Source organism: Mustela nigripes, chromosome 2 (genome assembly GCF_022355385.1).
Source record: "Mustela nigripes isolate SB6536 chromosome 2, MUSNIG.SB6536, whole genome shotgun sequence".
Lineage (NCBI taxonomy): Eukaryota > Metazoa > Chordata > Mammalia > Carnivora > Mustelidae > Mustela > Mustela nigripes.
The window spans coordinates 90,517,620-90,534,268 of record NC_081558.1 but is presented as its reverse complement, the minus strand read 5'-3'; the positions used below and the strand labels follow the sequence as shown (position 1 = coordinate 90,534,268).

The 16,649-nt window shown below is 39.7% G+C and overlaps 1 protein-coding gene across 1 annotated transcript in view; it reads left to right on the top strand.

Annotated features, from left to right (window-relative positions):
- The window catches only part of TOPBP1 (DNA topoisomerase II binding protein 1), a 63,766-nt gene extending 55,883 nt beyond the window's left edge, over positions 1–7,883 (top strand). The window contains 1 exon segment of the mRNA XM_059390941.1: positions 7,156–7,883. Within this exon segment, the coding sequence (XP_059246924.1) occupies positions 7,156–7,299 (144 nt within the window). The 3' untranslated portion in view covers positions 7,300–7,883.
- The last annotated feature ends 8,766 nt before the right edge of the window (positions 7,884–16,649 follow it).

Below are 16,649 nucleotides of genomic sequence, written 5' to 3'. Positions count from 1 at the left end.
TTGTCATAAAGCAGTGGGATGTACTGATTAGGAATCAATAAGCCAATACTAACTGCTAAAAGCACCTAAATAACTTTTTTAAAAGCTCAAGTTATTTTTTTCTCTGCTTTTCTCAGGGTTGTATTGTGTGTTGGGCACTAGATGTCTGGAGGAATGCAGACGGGGAGTGGTCTGCTCTGTATTTCTACGTCTGAGCTCATCATTGCCTACCTAGCTCTCAGATGTAGGTCAAAACAGAAAACTTCTGTGGGGCAAAGCTGCAGACTAGGGAAGGGAGAGTAGTGACTTCATGTTCAAGTTCATGGTCAAGATAAGCCAAGCACAAGTAAGACTCTTGAGATAGAGCCACCCCAGTGTTCTGACCTCAGGATAAATGCAAGGGGGTAAGAGGGGGACATTAATTAAAAAGCTGGGTGCAGTGGCTGCAGGGATCTTGGTAATGACAGCATTCAACATGTTCTTAGCCACACTGCTCCTGGATGGTCACCCTCTATTTCAAACTGATGTCATCCCAGGATCTCCAGTCACCATTCTCTCTCTTCTCATTTGGATCTCCTGTTTCTGTATGCCATGTCATCCTGATCTGCTCTCATTTAATTGAAGGTCATCTTGTAGTAACTTCTTGAGAAAGCTCATGGGAGATAAACTGAGATTTTTCTATGTGTGAAAATTATTTTTTCTATGATTACATTTCTCTTATCATTTGGATGGGCATCAAATTCTGGGTTGGAACCTATTTTCTCCTTAGACTTCTGATCACTTTTCTCCTTCTAGTATTGCTGCTGAGTAGTTAAAGCCATTTTGATTTATAATCTCTTATGTGTAACTGTAATCTATTAGGAAGCTCTTTTTGTCCCTAGTTTTGAGATTTCAAAATGATAGACTATCATGAGGGTCTCATTGTTATGCCACACATGGTAGGCCTCTTCTGGTTTGGTAACTTGTGTCTTTTAGTTCTGGGAAATCTTGAATTATTTTAATAATTTTTTTCCCTTCACTTTGTTTTCTCTAGTACTTCTGCTACTTGTATATTGGATTTTCTTATTTCATAACTATTTTTAATCTTCACTTTTTGAGAGGTTCCCTCAGTTCAGTCTTTTTTATCAGGTCTTCATTTTGCTATCATGTTTTTAATAAGACTTTTTTTATTTTTTGAATTTACATTTTAGTATTTTAATAACACCTTTTTTGTTTCATAGATGTAATACCTTCTCCTGGATCTCAAATGATTTACTTATTTTTTTTTTTTAACTTACTCCGGTATATTCTCTATCCACTAAGCTGCATTTTCCTCTTTCTTTGGGTCTTTATCTTCCATATTAGAGGAAGTTATTAGATTAAGAGTAGAGTATAAAAAGCTGATTGGAAGTACTGAGCACACAGTTGGGTCTTGGCAGTTTTGATCTGGATGCAATAGTCTTGGTGGTCTAGTTGTTGGGGATTGTCTTCTGGGTTCATACTTGGGTGTACTTCTTGAATTGTTTCAATTTATCCAAAGAGGAGTCTTCCAGTCTGCCTGAATGAGGAATCTGGGCACCTTTTTTTTTTTCTTAATTGATGACATAGGACATTAATTTCAGATGTTCAGCATAAAAATTGTATGTATTCATGACTGTATATGCAAAATTATCATCATACATAATGACAGATTTTCTTTCTTGTGATAACTCCCAAGATTGAGGCTTTTAGCAACTTTCAAATATACCATACAGTCTTAACTGCTGTACTCACCATGTTGTATATTACATCCTCAGGATTATTTATTTTGTAACTGGAAGTTTGTACCTCTTGTTCACCCTTATCCATTTCCTCCAGCCCTCACATCTTGCATCTGTCAATCCCATCAGTTCTTTGCATCTGTCCCGTTTGGGGTTTGGGGTGTTTTGTTTTGTTTTGTTGTTTTATCTTTAAGATTGTATTTATTTATTTGACAAAGAAAACACAAACAGGGAATGCAAGAGGGAGAAGCAGGCTCCTTGCTGAGCAGGGAGCTCAGTGTAGCACTTGATCCCAGGACCCTGGGATCATGACCTGAGCCAAAGGCAGATGCTTAAGCTACTGAAGTACCCAGGCACCCCTATTTTTTATTTTAGTTTCCATGTATAAATGAAATCATCTAGTACTTGTCTTTCTTTTTCTGACTTATTTCACTTAGCATCATGCCATCGAGGTCCATCCATATGGCTGTAGTTGGCAGGGTTTCCTTAGCTGATATATTTTTTATGGTTGATTAATCCATTTGTGTGTGTGTGTGTATGAGTATGAATTTTCTTCATTCATCTGTCAGTGAACACTAAGTTTTTCATATCTTGGATATTAAAGATTGAATTTATCATAGTGTTAATAGTTTCAGATGTGCAATATAATGATTCAGCAATTGTGTACATTGCTCAGTGCTCATCAGACTAAGTGTACTCTTAAGGTATGTTTTTTAATTTTTTGAAGAAAAAAATAATGGCTGCATCAGTTTACATTCCCACTAAAAGTACACATCCTCATCAACACTTTTTGTTAATAGCTATTCTAACAGGTGTTAGGTAATATCTCATTATGATTTTGATTTGCATTTCTTTGACGATTAGTGATGTTGAGCACCTTTTCATATACCTGTGACCATCTGTCTTTGGGAAAATGTCTTCAGATCCTCTGCCCCCCCCCCTTTTTTTAAGATTTTATTTCTTTATTTGACAGAGAGATCACAAGTAGGCAGAGAGGCAGGCAGAGAGGGGGGGTGAAGCAGGCTCTGGCTGAGCAGAGAGCCCGATGCAGGGCTCTATCCCAGGATCCTGAGATCATGACCTGACCCAAAGGCAGAGACTCAATCCACAGAGCCACCAAGGCGTCCCTCTCTGCCCATTTTTTAATCAGATTGTTCGGGATATTAACCCCTATCTGACAGATGACTTACAAATATTTTCTCCCTTTCTTAAGTTGCCTTTCCTTTTGCTGATGGTGTCCTTTGCTATGCATGAGCTTTTTAGTTTGAGGTCTTCCCACATGTTCATTTTTGCGTTGCCTTTCATTTTGGTGTGAAATCCAAATAATTTTTTACCAAGACCAATGTCAAGGAGCTCATGACATATGTTTTCTTTTGGTTTTATGGTTTCATGTGTTAGGCCTTTCATCCAAATCTTTTTTTGTTTTTTTTTTTAAAGATTTTATTTATTTATTTGACAGAGAGAGAGAGATCACAAGCAGGCAGGGAGGCAGGCAGAGAGAGAGGGGGAAGCAAGCTCCCCGCTGAGCAGAGAGCCCAATGCGGGGCTCAATCCCAGGACCCTGAGATCATGACCTGACCTGAAGGCTCAGGCTTAACCCACTGAGCCAACCAGGTGCCCCTTTCATCCAAATCTTAATCCATTTTGAGTTTATTTTTGTATATGGTTTAAGATAGTGGTCCTGTTTCAGTCTTTTGCACGTAGCTATCTAGTTTTTCCAACACCACTTACTGAAGAAACTGCTCTTCCTATTCTATGTTCTTGGCTCCTTTTTAATTGATTGTGTATACCTGGGTTTATTTCTGGGTTTTCTGTGCTGCTGATCTATGTGTCTGTCTGTCTGTCTGCTAGTACCATACTGTTTGGTTACCATAGGTAAATAGAATTTAAAATCAGGGAGCGTGATGCCTCCAGCTTTGTTATCCTTTCTCAAGATTGCTTTGGCTATTTGGAGTCTTTGTGATTCCATACAAATTTTAAGATTGTTTTTTCTACTTCTAGAAAAAATGCCATTGGAATTTTGTTAGGGATTGCATTGAACCTGTAGATTGCTTTGGATAGTGTGGACATTTCAATAGCGTTAATTCTTACAGTCCATGAGCGTGGAATATCTTTCCATTTATTTGTGTCATCTTCAGTTTTTCTCGTCAGTGTCATCTAGTTTTCAGTATACAAGTGTTTTTATCTCCTTGATTAAATTTGTTCCTAGGTATTTTATTCTTGATGCAATTGTAAATGGAATTTTCCTTTATGTTTGAAATGGCTTTCTTTTAAAAAGGGTATCGTTGGGTCTTGCCTTTTTATTCTTTAGTCCATCATGTAATTATTGGTATGATTGGATTTAGGATTTTTTGCAGTTTTCAATTTGTTTCTGTTCTTGTATTCTTCCTTTCTTGCCCTTTTTTTTGGTTGGAGGCAGGGTGCGTTTTGCTCTATAGATTACAATATACTTAACTTTTTATGGTCTAGCTAGAATGATATTGTGCCACTTCACACAGAATGTAGAAATCTTGCAGTCACATAGGTTCCTTTACTTCCCCTGTCCTTTAAACCAGGGGCCAGTAAACTGTAGCTCACAGGTCAAACCCTGTCCACTGCCTGTGTTACTAAGTTTTACTGGCACACAGCTCTATTCACTCATTTATGTGTTCTCTTTTCTGCTTTTGCACTCCCACAGCTGGCCTGAGTAGTTGCAACAGAGACTGTCCCAGACAGCCTGAAATATTTAATGTCAGGTCCTTCAATGTAAAGCAGGGGCCAGCAAACTTTCTGTAGTTTGTTGTATATTTTCCATCAGTCTCTTACAGTTCCACAGAACAGTGTTCTGCCTTAAAGCAAAACTTGCTTAAACAGTCCTATGTAGGGCACCTGGGTGGCTCAGTGGGTTAAAGCCTCTGCCTTCGGCTCAGGTCATGATCCCGCAGTCCTGGGATCGAGTCTCGCTTTGGGCTCTTTGCTCAGCAGGGAGCCTGCTTCTGTCTCTGCCAGTTTCTCTGCCTACTTGTGATCTCTGTCTGTCAAATAAATAAAATCTTTTTTTAAAAAAAAAATCTTATGTATTTCGAGGGAATTAAAAGGAATAATGTAGTCATATTTATCCTATCTGGTATCAATTTTCAATTTTTCTTCGTTCTAAAACTTTGATTTCTAGTTTTTTATTTGATTTTATGGGACCAATTCTAGTTTTCTTTTATTTGAGAGTGTCTATTTTACCTTTATGCTTGAAGGATTTTGGGGGTTTTTTTTTGTAGGGCATAGGATTTAGGGTTGATAAAGTTTTTTCTTCTACTAAAGATTCTACTTTCTGCTGGCCTCCATTACTTCTGAGAAGAAGTCAGCAGTAATTTGAATTCTCCTGTATGCAATGCAGTATCTGATTTTTTTTTTTTTCTGGCTGTTTCATCTTTGATTTTCAACATTTATGATACTTTATATCATAAATATATGGTTTCTTTATATTAATCCTGCTTCATGTCTGCAGGGTTTCTTCAGTCTGTAAACTTCTCTCTTTAACCAAATTTGAGAAATTTTGATCATTACTTCTGCTCCATTCTTTCCTAATTTAGTCACTCATACCTTTTGAAACTGTCCCACAGGTCCCTCGGGCCATGGTTACTTTGTTTGCAATCATTTTTTTGTTTTTTTGATTAATTCCTATTTATCTGCCTCCAGCTTCACTGATTTTTGTTATTTTTATTCTATTCTTAAGCCTATTCCATGAGATTTTTTAATTAGATACTAAAATTTTTTTTACATCTACAATCTGTTCTTTATTATAGTTTCTATTTGTCTGCTTTTTCAAGGATAAGAGCTGCTTTAGTATCATTTTCTACTATTTCCAACATCTGGGTCATGAGCAAGATGTGCTGCTTTTATTTTGAGGTAATTGTAGCTTTACATGCAATTGTAAGACAGTTCCCCCAGTGGATAACATCTTGCAAAAACAGAGTACAATATTAAAACCAGGATGTCGACCTGATACAATCCTCCTTTCCCCTCCGATTTCCCCACTTCTACTTCATGTGTCTGCCACCACAGTCAAGACACAGAACAGTCTGTCACTACAGCAATCTTTCATTTTGCCTTTTCTTAACTACACCCACCTCCTTCCCTTCATTCTCTTCTCCCAGCGGTCTTTTATACCAGTTAATCACTAATCTGTTGTCAGTTTCTTTAAATCTTAAAATGAATCAATATAGTGTATTTTTTTTTTTTTTTTAGCAAAATTATCTTGAGAGTCATTGAGGTGTTGCTTGTATCAGTAATTTTTTTACTTTTTATTGCTGAACAGTTCAGATATACTACAGCTTAACCATTAATGTATTGAAAGACATCTAGGTTGTTTCTACTTTGGGACTATTATGAGTAAAGCTGCTATGAACATTTTTTGCACAGGTTTTGTGTGAAAATAAGATTTGATTGCACTAGGATAAATTCCTAAGTTCTGTGTGTCCAGAGTGGTCATAATTTACTTTCCTACCAATACAAGTGATCCAGTTTTTCTGTACCCTAACCTATCATTTGTCACTTTATTTTAGCCATTTCAGTATGTTATGTCATAATCTCTCATTGTGGTTTTAATGTGCAGTTCCATAGAATGCCTTTGGTGTGCTTCCTAAATGTCAGGGTAGTTTCTTTTCAGATATTTGGGTCAGAAGTCGTCATCAGGGAAGAGTTGAATCAAAAGGCACTTAACCCAGTATTTTGTGATTCATTTTCATGTTATCCAGTCTGCCATCTAGCTAGAAAATTAAGTTTTATCACACTTGTAATAAGGAGGGTAAAGGTCCTTTAAGGTTGGAATGTGGTTGTGAGGAAGAGAAGTGCAAGGATTTTCTTTTCAAGGTTTTATTTATTTATTTATTTATTTAACAGGCAGCGATTACAAGTAGGGAGAGAGGCAGGCAGAGAGAGGGTGGGGAAGCAGGCTCCCTGCTGAGCAGAGCGCCGATGCAGGGCCTGAGCCCAGGACTCTGGGATCATGACCTGAGCTGAAGGCAGAGGCTTTAACCCACTGAGCCACCCAGGTGCCCCAAAAGTGCAGGATTTTAGAGGCAGTGTATGAATTTTTGCTTTGCTACCTGCCAGTTATAAAAAAAGATTAAATAACATATCTTATTGTAAAAAGAGGAATAACAAATACCTATCTCACATGTTTTAAGATTAAATAAAAAAGATTTTTAAAAATTGAGAATATAAGGTGTCACATCTTAACCATACTTCGCAAATGAAACCATTATCAAGATCTAAGCTGGCCCAATTCCACCTGAGCTATACATTTTTTTCTGATAAAATGTGAGATTTTGTCATACCAGTTCTGTTCCCTAAATGTGATGTGCTAAGTAGCATACCTTAAAAGACCAATTTTAAGTTTTTCTGGTTAAAGAGCACAGTCAAGGGAAAAAAAACGAGCATTTTTTTTTTTCCTCTTTTATAGGAATCCCCTCCTCGAGTAGAAAATTACTGTCTCCCAGAAGCAGTTTCATTTCTTCCAAATAATAAGGAACCTGGGCCTGGATTATCACAGAAGAGGAAAGCTCCTACAGAGAAAAATAAAATCAAACGACCTAGAGTAAACTAATAATGTTTACTCTTCAGTCACCAAACATTAGTATTTTAACTATAAAGCCTGAATGTTACTGTCCTGGATTTACATAGTAATTTAAAGACAAGTGTCTGAAGAAGAATTCAGCTTCAGAGTGTCATGATGACCTTGCTTGTAGTTTTTAACACCTGAAATTTTAATCACTGAAATATTAACTGTTTTACCTGAAATAACAACAAAACACAAAGCCTTAGCTAGCTTGTCATTAAAGTGCATTGAAGGTGTATGGGGCTGATTATTTATTTTCTTGTAAATATCTGAGACTGTAGCTTAGTGGAAGCTTTAGTAAGGTGATAGATTTTGCCTTAAGATGTCCGCTTTAATTCGTAACAGTAAGGAAGTTGTCAATTGGGATTTATTCATAATTTCCCTGATTCTTCTCACCCCTTTCCCTCTTTTTAACAGGAGCCTGAGTACAAGGTTTAATGAGGAACTGAGGCTTTAAACTTAAATATGTGTGAGTGTATATATGTATATGCATGTTTGTACAGATCTCCATGATGTTTGCCAAGTTTGGGCGCCCAAACTTGGAAAATAAAGACAATAAAGAATAAAAGTGACTCATACAAGTTCAGGTAAGTTTTTAAATGCAAAGTATTCTGGTGTCCATTCTCTTGTTGAAGCATTAAATGATTGTAAGATTTAGTTTGAAAAGCAAATTGCTGGGGCACCTGGGTGGTACAGGTGGTTGGGCATCTACTCTTGGTTTCAGCTCAGGTCCTGGGATCAAGTCCCAAGTCAGGCTCTGGGCTCAGCACAGAGTCTGCTTGGATTCCCTGTCCCTTTCCCTCTGCCCCCCTCCTTCCCTAAAATAACTTAAAAAACAAAACTCAATGAACTGCTAGTTATATTTCGGATGTTTGTTACTTGCGTAGGATATTCTGTTCCTGGGTTAAAAACCCTTTTATTGGAACTACAAAATTGCATTAGCCTTTATTAATCTAAATGTAAACACCAAATACTACATGTGTTAGCGCAGTCCTGGAAATGTAAGGCTACCTCATTTTGCTGAAAGGAGGAACCAGAATCAGAACCATGATTTTGATGTAAATAGTCCCATTTCATGACTCTTTGAAAGGCAAACTCAAGTGGCGAAGGGTTGAAATTCTTAACCTGGACACAAAACCCCTCGAGTTTTTAGTCAGATCTTCCTCTAAATAGAAATAGTAGTGGGGGTTATCCCGGCCCTTCAGAGGTTTTGGCTTTGAACTAAATTCACAGCTCAGGACAAAAAGTCCTACACAGCCAAATAGATAGCATTGTCATGGAGCCATGCCCCATCCCCAAACAAAAACACCCAATCTGCTTTTACCGGGGCCATTTTGTGTGAGTGGAGTCTTTTCACTAGCAGTTTGCAGTAAGTTTCCCTGAATTTCATCCTTTAAATTCTTTGAAATAATCACTACTGTTCAAAGCGATTTCAGGTGCAGTCTTTTAAAGAAAATGTTAGATCCTTTTTCTCTCTAGCCCAGATAAAATTACATAATGTACCATTTTCTTTTCTGCCAAGATTATGAACTGGTTTTTTTTCAGTCAGTTCTTAAATAAATAGTTTATAATTTTAAGACTCCAGCTCTCACCGGCATCTCCTGATTATTCAGAATCTCTACATCAACCATTTCAAGCTTTGGCTTCCAAAGCTTGAATGCAAGACCTTACATGCAAATAGTTCTAAGCACGGGAAGTTCTCTCATTTAAGAAGGAAAGAAACCTTTCCTTGATTATTCTTCGTTTTTCCTCAGAATTGCTACAGTATTTCAATGTGACACTTCAATTAGAATCTTATATTCCTCTGTGGGTTTTTATGTGCATCAGTCTGATGGCCAACATTCCTTAATTCAACAAATATTCCTTAGCATATATGTAGTACGCGGGATTCAGGAGCAAACCACCTTTAGAAAGCATGCTTTCTCACAGAGATTAGAGAGGCAGGATCTGTATTACAGACTGAACTGTGCTGCACATACATACGTAGATTCAGAGGTTGCAGCCTAATCCCCATAGGGACAAACTGGAGATAGGGCTTTTAGGGAGGTAGTTAGGTTAAGCAGGATTGTACAGCTGGGGGCCCTAATTCAGGCAGCTCATGCAGGACTAATAAATATTACAGCGCAAAGATTCTTAACCTGGGGGCCATCATGGCTAGAATGGGCATGGGCACAGTTTGGTATACGTGCATTTTCAGGGCAGAGCTCAGTTTTACAACTCAGGTCTGGGATTTACCACCCAAAAAAGACAAACCACTGTTAGAATCTAAACCTAAATCTAAACATTTCACCCAGCAGTGCTTTAACACACATCGCTTTATATCAGGAGTTGGTAAACTTTTCTGTAGAAGTCCAGATAGTCAACATTTTAAGCTTTGTGAGCTGGGTCTTTGTGGTATTGCGTCCCAGCCATTCTTAGCTCAAAGCCATACAAAAATAGGCAGTGGGCCATAGTGTGTCGATTCCCACTCTGTAATCCTAAAAAGACTTTTTAATCTGGATCTGTCAACAAAGTAAACCAACCAGCTCTGTTTCCACATCTCAGTATAAACCTCACCTCTAGTGCAGCAACCCAGAATCAGGAGGGAATTTGTGACCCCAAGCTTCTCTCTAAAAGGTGAAGGGTTTGAACCCCACATCTGGCACCCCAACTTTTAAGACCTACCCCTCAGAGATGAGCTCCCAAAACATCTAGCTTTGAAAGCCAAAGGGGTTTGCTTCCACGAGCCCACATGGCAACGGGAATCCGAGAAACAGCTTCTTAAGGGCTGACATGGACCCATCCACTCTGGAGCCCAGAGCAGATGCAGCTGAAAAGTGCCCCGACCTTTTGTGAGAGAGGCCTAGTTAGCTTATCTTAAAGCTTCAGCCTGAGGGGCAGGCATCCAATTGAAGAGGAAGGACCTACTTAAATACTGTCCAAAGTCTTGAGGCCTGGCAAGCGCCATCTTGCGCTCTCCCTCTGCCACACTCCCAGCCACTACTATTTCCTGGAAGGGAGTTTGTTTACACGTTTAGTGCTCTGCTTTAATGTCTGTTGCCCCAGTTTTTGCAGCAGCTGCCACCCAGAGAACACCTCTTGATCACCTGGCTCCTGTGGGATGGTAACAAAAGCAAAACGGTTCTTAATTGGTTCTTGCCTCAGCAACTGAAATTCAGCTTCAGGCTTCTTGTGAAGGAGGCCTGGTTGCTGATCTTAACGCTTCAGCCTGAAGGACAGACTTCTAACATCTAGAGGCCTGTGGGCACGTTCCTGCCCCCTCCCCCTGCCCCACTCCAGGTTACTGGCATCTCCCAGGAAGGAGCTTATGCGCTCTTCTGGTGCCCATGTTTGTGTGGCTTCTGTCCAGAGGACATACCTGGTCACCTGGCTCTGGTGGCCAGCAAGGCTTACATTCACAGATCTTGTAGCAAATGCAGAAAGTTATTCACTGGGTACCTCCTGGGGCACAGCATGGGGACAGCAAACAAACACACCCACAGTCTTTCTGTGAGAGGTCTATTAGCTTAGCTTTGTAGCTGTGGCCTGAGGGGCTGGTTTCTAATTAAACAAGAAGCTACGATAAGGACCAACTACAATCCTTTCCTGGGAACTCTAGAGCGCAGTAGTATCTTCACACGCTCCCTCTGCCTAGCGCCAAGTCATCAGTATCTCCTAAACAGGAGCTTGTGCACACATCTGGTGGCCCATTTTTGTAACTATTCCCTGGGAGATAATACTTGACCACCTGGGTCTGGTGGCAAACAGGGCTTACATTCCCAGGTCCCATAGGGCTGTTAATAATCCCAGAAACAGTTCTTAGCTACCACCCTCGGCACAGCATAGACCTCAGACTGAAACACAATCCCAGTCTTACTGTGAGAGGCCAATTGGCTTCCTTATAACTGACCTTAGGAGCTGGCTTCCAGTTAAACCCACATCTGGAGGCCAACTATCATCTTCTGCAGAGACCAGGATGGGGGTCCAGTGGGCACCATATTTTCATTGTCCCTCTGTCTCACCCTAGGACACTGGTGTCTTTGAGAAAGGAATGGGTATATACATCTGGTGCTCCAGCATTTATGGCAGACCCTGAGAAGATCCGTCCCACAATAGCTGGGTTGTGGCTGGTGGGGCTTCTGTTCACAGGTTCAGTGGGGCAATAGCAAAAAAAAAAAAATTTAACAGGCGATTATCCCAGGACTCAGTGCAGAGGAAGCAGACAGAAGTGCCATTTCCATTCCCCTGGAAAAGGTATATCTGCATACTTTAAAAGTTACCATATGAGGGTCTGGCTTCCAATCAGAATTTAGGTGCTGACCAAGATCCTCCCTTTGGGACTCTGATAGTTCTTGGCACACTTCAGCTACTAGGAGTCACTGATAATAAAGTAGGCTGCTTGGACAAACAGTTCAAGAGACACCCAAGAGCTAGCACCAGGGTTGAACAATGAGGATCATCTCCTACACAAGACTACACCTTCAAACTGTGTTATCTAATTCACAGAAACTAACAGAGACTCAAAGAAAATGAAGAAAAGGAAGAATACATTCCCAAAGGAAAACAAACAAACAAAAAGATAAAACCTTAGAATAACACCATAATGAAATGGAGACAAGTGATTTACCTTGTAAAGAGTTCAAAATAATGGTCATAAAGATTCTCGCCAAGCTCAAAATAATGAAGTTAAAGTTTCAACAATGAGAAAATATAACAAAGTACCAAACAGAAGTCACAGACCTGAAGAATACAGTAACTAAAAAAGTACAATAGAGGCGCACCTAGGTGGTTCAATTGACTAAACATCCAACTCTTGATTTTGCTTGGGTCATGATCTCAGGGTTGTGAGATCAAGCTCCTTGTTTGGCTTTACACTGGGTGTGGAGCCTGCTTAAGATTCTCTTTCCCCGGGGCACCTGGGTGGCTCAGTGGGTTAAGCCGCTGCCTTCGGCTCAGGTCATGATCTCAGGGTCCTGGGATCGAGCCCCACGTCAGGCTCTCTGCCCAGCAGGGAGTCTGTGTCCCCCTCTCTCTGCCTGCCTCTCTGCCTGCTTGGGAGCTCTCTCTGTCAAATAAATAAATAAAAAACCTTAAAAAAAAAAAAATTCTCTTTCCCTTTCCCTCTGCCTGCCTCCCTCCCCTACAGTCTCATTTCTTTTTTTTAAAGATTTTATTGATTTATTTGACAGAGAGACATCATAAGTAGGAAGAGAGGCAAGCAGAGAGAGAAGAGGAAGCAGGCTCCCTGCCGAGCAGAGAGCCTGATGCGGGGCTTGATCCCAGGACCCTGAGATCATGACCTGAGCTGAGGGCAAAGGCTCTAACCCACTGAGCCACCCAGGCGCCCCTCTCCCTTACTTAAAAAAAAAAAAAGTATACTAGAGGGGTTCAACAGAAGGTTAAATGAAACAAAGATCAGAGGGCTCAAAGACAGGAGAGTAGAAGTCATTGAATCAGAGTATCAAAAAGAAAAAAGTGATTGTAGCTTAAGGGACCTAGAGGACATCATCAAGAAAACCAATATATGCATTACAGGGCTCTCAGAAGGAGAAGAGATGGGGGCAGGTGGAAGGGATGGAGTAGTGCAGAAAACAAATATGAAGAAATAATGGTTGAAAACTTCTCTGACCTGGAGGAGGAAATAAGCCCAGAGTTCCAAGAGGAGCCCAAAGAGGCCCACACAAAGACACATTATAGTTAAAGTGTCAAAAGTTAGAGACAACAAGGGGGAACTTGAAAAGATGGTGGAGTAAGATCCTGAGCTCGATTCCTCCCACAGACACATCAAGACTACAGCTAAATATAGTGCAACTCACTCTGAAAGTGACATGAAGACTGGCAGAACAGTTCTTCCACAGCTAAAGATATACAGAGAAAGCTATATTGAGAAGGTAGGAGGACAGAAATGTGGTTAGGAACCAAAATTCCCAGTGTGGCCACCCACAGAGGATTATCACAGGTACAAAGATCCTCTCTGAGGAATGAGGGGTCCAATCTCCACATCCAGCACACCCTGCCTTGGGCATCTGCACTGGGAAGGCAAGCTCCCTTAAACTCTGGCTTTGAAAATCAGCAGGGCTGAATTCTGGGAGACCAGAAGCATATAGGAAACTGGGACTCCATTCTTAAAGGCAAAACATACTATATCACTCACTCTGAGAGCCATCACAGAGGCAAAAGTTTCAGAAGCACCTGGATTATATGTGAAGGAGATTGATTGACCATAAGGCATGTGCCAAAGGGGCAGGGATCTCTAATAACTTTCTCCAGGGATGGAGGTGCTGACACACACCATTTTTCTTGCCCTCCTTCAACCTAACTGCTCCATTGTTGATGGGAGCCAGTCTAACACTCTATATCTACCTAGCTAGTGCAGCTCACCCCACTCAGCATTTCCCTCCATACCCACCCCACTCACCCTGGCAAGGTGCCCCTCCAAAGGAACTCCTGCCCAGCCACATCCAACAGCTCTGATTGAGACCAGCATCGTTCCAAAGTGACTACTTTGGAGTCACTTTGTGACAGCCCTTGCTGGGACCAGCAGGGAAAGGGAGGCAGGACCAGCAGGGAAAGGAAGGCAGCCCTGCCCACAAACATACCAAAAATTGTGGCAAGGACTTTCAGGGAGCTGTATGGGAGACTAACCTCACCCAACAGCGCACACAAGCAGCTACAGCAAGGTCTCTCAGCAGGCTATGCTGGAAGCCAGCTGTACCCACCAGCAGGTCTGCAGCAGTTGCGGCCAAGTCACAGAAGGACACACCCAGTCCACACATGGGAAGCCCTGGTAGTGGCCCTCTACATAAGGCCACTACCTTCAAGACCAGGAATATAGTTGACCTAATTCACAGAAACAAACACCTAGTGTCAAAGCGAAGAGACAGAGGAATAGATTGAAGATAAAAAAACAAGAACCTCAAAAGAGAACAAAACCAAGATAACCAATCTACCTGATAAAGATTTCAAAGTAATGGTCATAAAGATGCTCATCAGATTTGGGAGAAGAGTGGGTGAATTCAGTGAGAACTTCAACAAAGAAAAAATATAAAAAGAACCAATCAGAGCAGAGGAATACAATAAGTAAAATGAAAAATACACTAGAGGGAATCAACAGTAGATTAAAGGATGCAGGACACATTCGTGATCTGAAGACAGGGTAGTAGAAAGCAACCAAGTTAAACAGCCAAAAGAAAAAAGAATTTTAAAAATGAGGATCGGTTAAAGGAACCCTGTGACAATTTAAAACATACCAAAATCCCATTATAGAGATCCCAGAAGGAGAAGAGAAAGGGAACCAGAAAAGCTATTTGAAAAAAAATAAGAACTAGAAACTTCCTGAATCTGGGAAGGGAAACATAGATCCAGATTCAGGAGGCACAGAGATCCCTCACAAATTTAACCCAAGAAGGTCCACACCAAGACACACAGCAATTAAAATGGAGCGAGGGGTGGGGAGGTGATAATAAGAGAATTTTAAAGGTTGCAAGAGGGGAAAAAAAAAAGACAGTTAACTACTGAGGAAACCCCCCACCCCCCGTAAGGCCATCAGCTGATTTTTCAGCAGAAATTTGCACAACAGAAGAAAGTGGCATGATGTTTTCAAAATGCTGAAGTGGACAGATCTGCAGCCAAGAAGACTCTATCCAGCAAGACTATCATTCAGAATAGAAGGAGAGATTAAGAGTCCCCCCCACAAATTAAAGGAATTTATAACCATTAAATGAGCCCTACAAGAAATGTTATGGGAGACTCTAAGTGGAAAGCAAAAATTGAAACAGTAAGAAAAATAGAAAGCACAAAAAAAATAAATAAATTGTATCTGTAAAAATCAGACAAGAGGAGCATAAAATAAACAACAAAATATAACAAGTAACAAAATGTGGAAAGGAGTAAAGAATGAGTTCAAAATTAAGTAATATAGATTTGTTATATGCAGAAAATGTTATAAAAGCCCAATGGTAACCACAAATCAAAAAAACAGTAATAGATAGGCAAAAAATAAAGAGTATGGAATCAAAGTATATCACTAAAAAAATCAAACAAGACAGCAAAACATGAAAGAAAGCAAAAGAAGGATCAGAGGGAAAACTACAAAACCACAAAACAAGTAACAGAATGGCAACAAATACATATCTAGTAATAATTAGTTTGAATGTAAATGGACTAAATTTGCTCCAAGCAAAAGACATGGTGACAGAGTGGAAAAAAATATCAAGACCCACCTATATGCTGCCTACAAGAGACTCATTTCAGACCTAAAGACACTTGCAGACTGAAAGTGAGGGGTTAGAGAAACATTTATCATGTAAATGAGTGTTGAAAGAAAGCCAAGGATCAGGGCACCTGGGTGGCTCAGTTGGTGGAGCATGCAATTCTTGATTTCAGGGTTATAAGCTTGAGGCCCCTGCTGGCTGTAAAGATTACTTAAAAATAAAATGTTAAAGAAAAGAAGGATGGAAGGAAGAAAGAAAGCCAAGTAAAAATACTTATATCAGACAAAAGAGAGTTTAAAACAAAAAATGTAAAAAGAAATGAAGGACATATATAATAATAATATGTAATAAATAACAATAAAGGGGACAACAGGACAACAACAAGATATAACAATTATAAGTACTTATGCACCCAACTTGAGAGCACCCAAATACGTAATATAGTTAATAACAAATACAATAATTTCAGAACTTTAATATACTACTTACATTGATAGGTCATCCAAACAGATCAACAAGGGAACAGTGGCTCTGAATACATACTGGACCAGATGGGTTTAACAGACATATTCAGAACATTCTATCATCTAACCGCAGTATACACATTGTTTTCAAGTGCGCATAAAACATTCTCCAGAATAGATCACATATTAGACCATTAGGCTACAAACAAAACCTCAACAAATTCCAAAAGATCAAAATTGTACCATGTGCCTTTTCTGACCACATGCCATGAAACTAGAAATCAAACACACACACACACACACACACACACACACACACACACACACAGAGTCCGGGGAGATCATAAATACATGCAGGTTAAAGAACATACATTTCAACAATGAATGATTCAATCAAGAAATCAAAGCAGAAATAAAAAACTACATGCAAACAAAAATGAAAAAAGAAGTCCAACACCTTTGAGATGCAGTATAAGTTGTTTTAAGAGGGAAGTTTATAACAATACAGATCTAACTTAAGAAGAAAGAAAAATCTCAACCTAACTTTACATCTACATGAGATAGAAAAAGAACAATAAACAAAACCCCAAACCAGCAGAAGGAAGGAAATAATAAAGATTAGAGCAGAAATAAATGATACAGAAGCTATAAAAACAATAGAACAGATCAATGAAACCAGGAA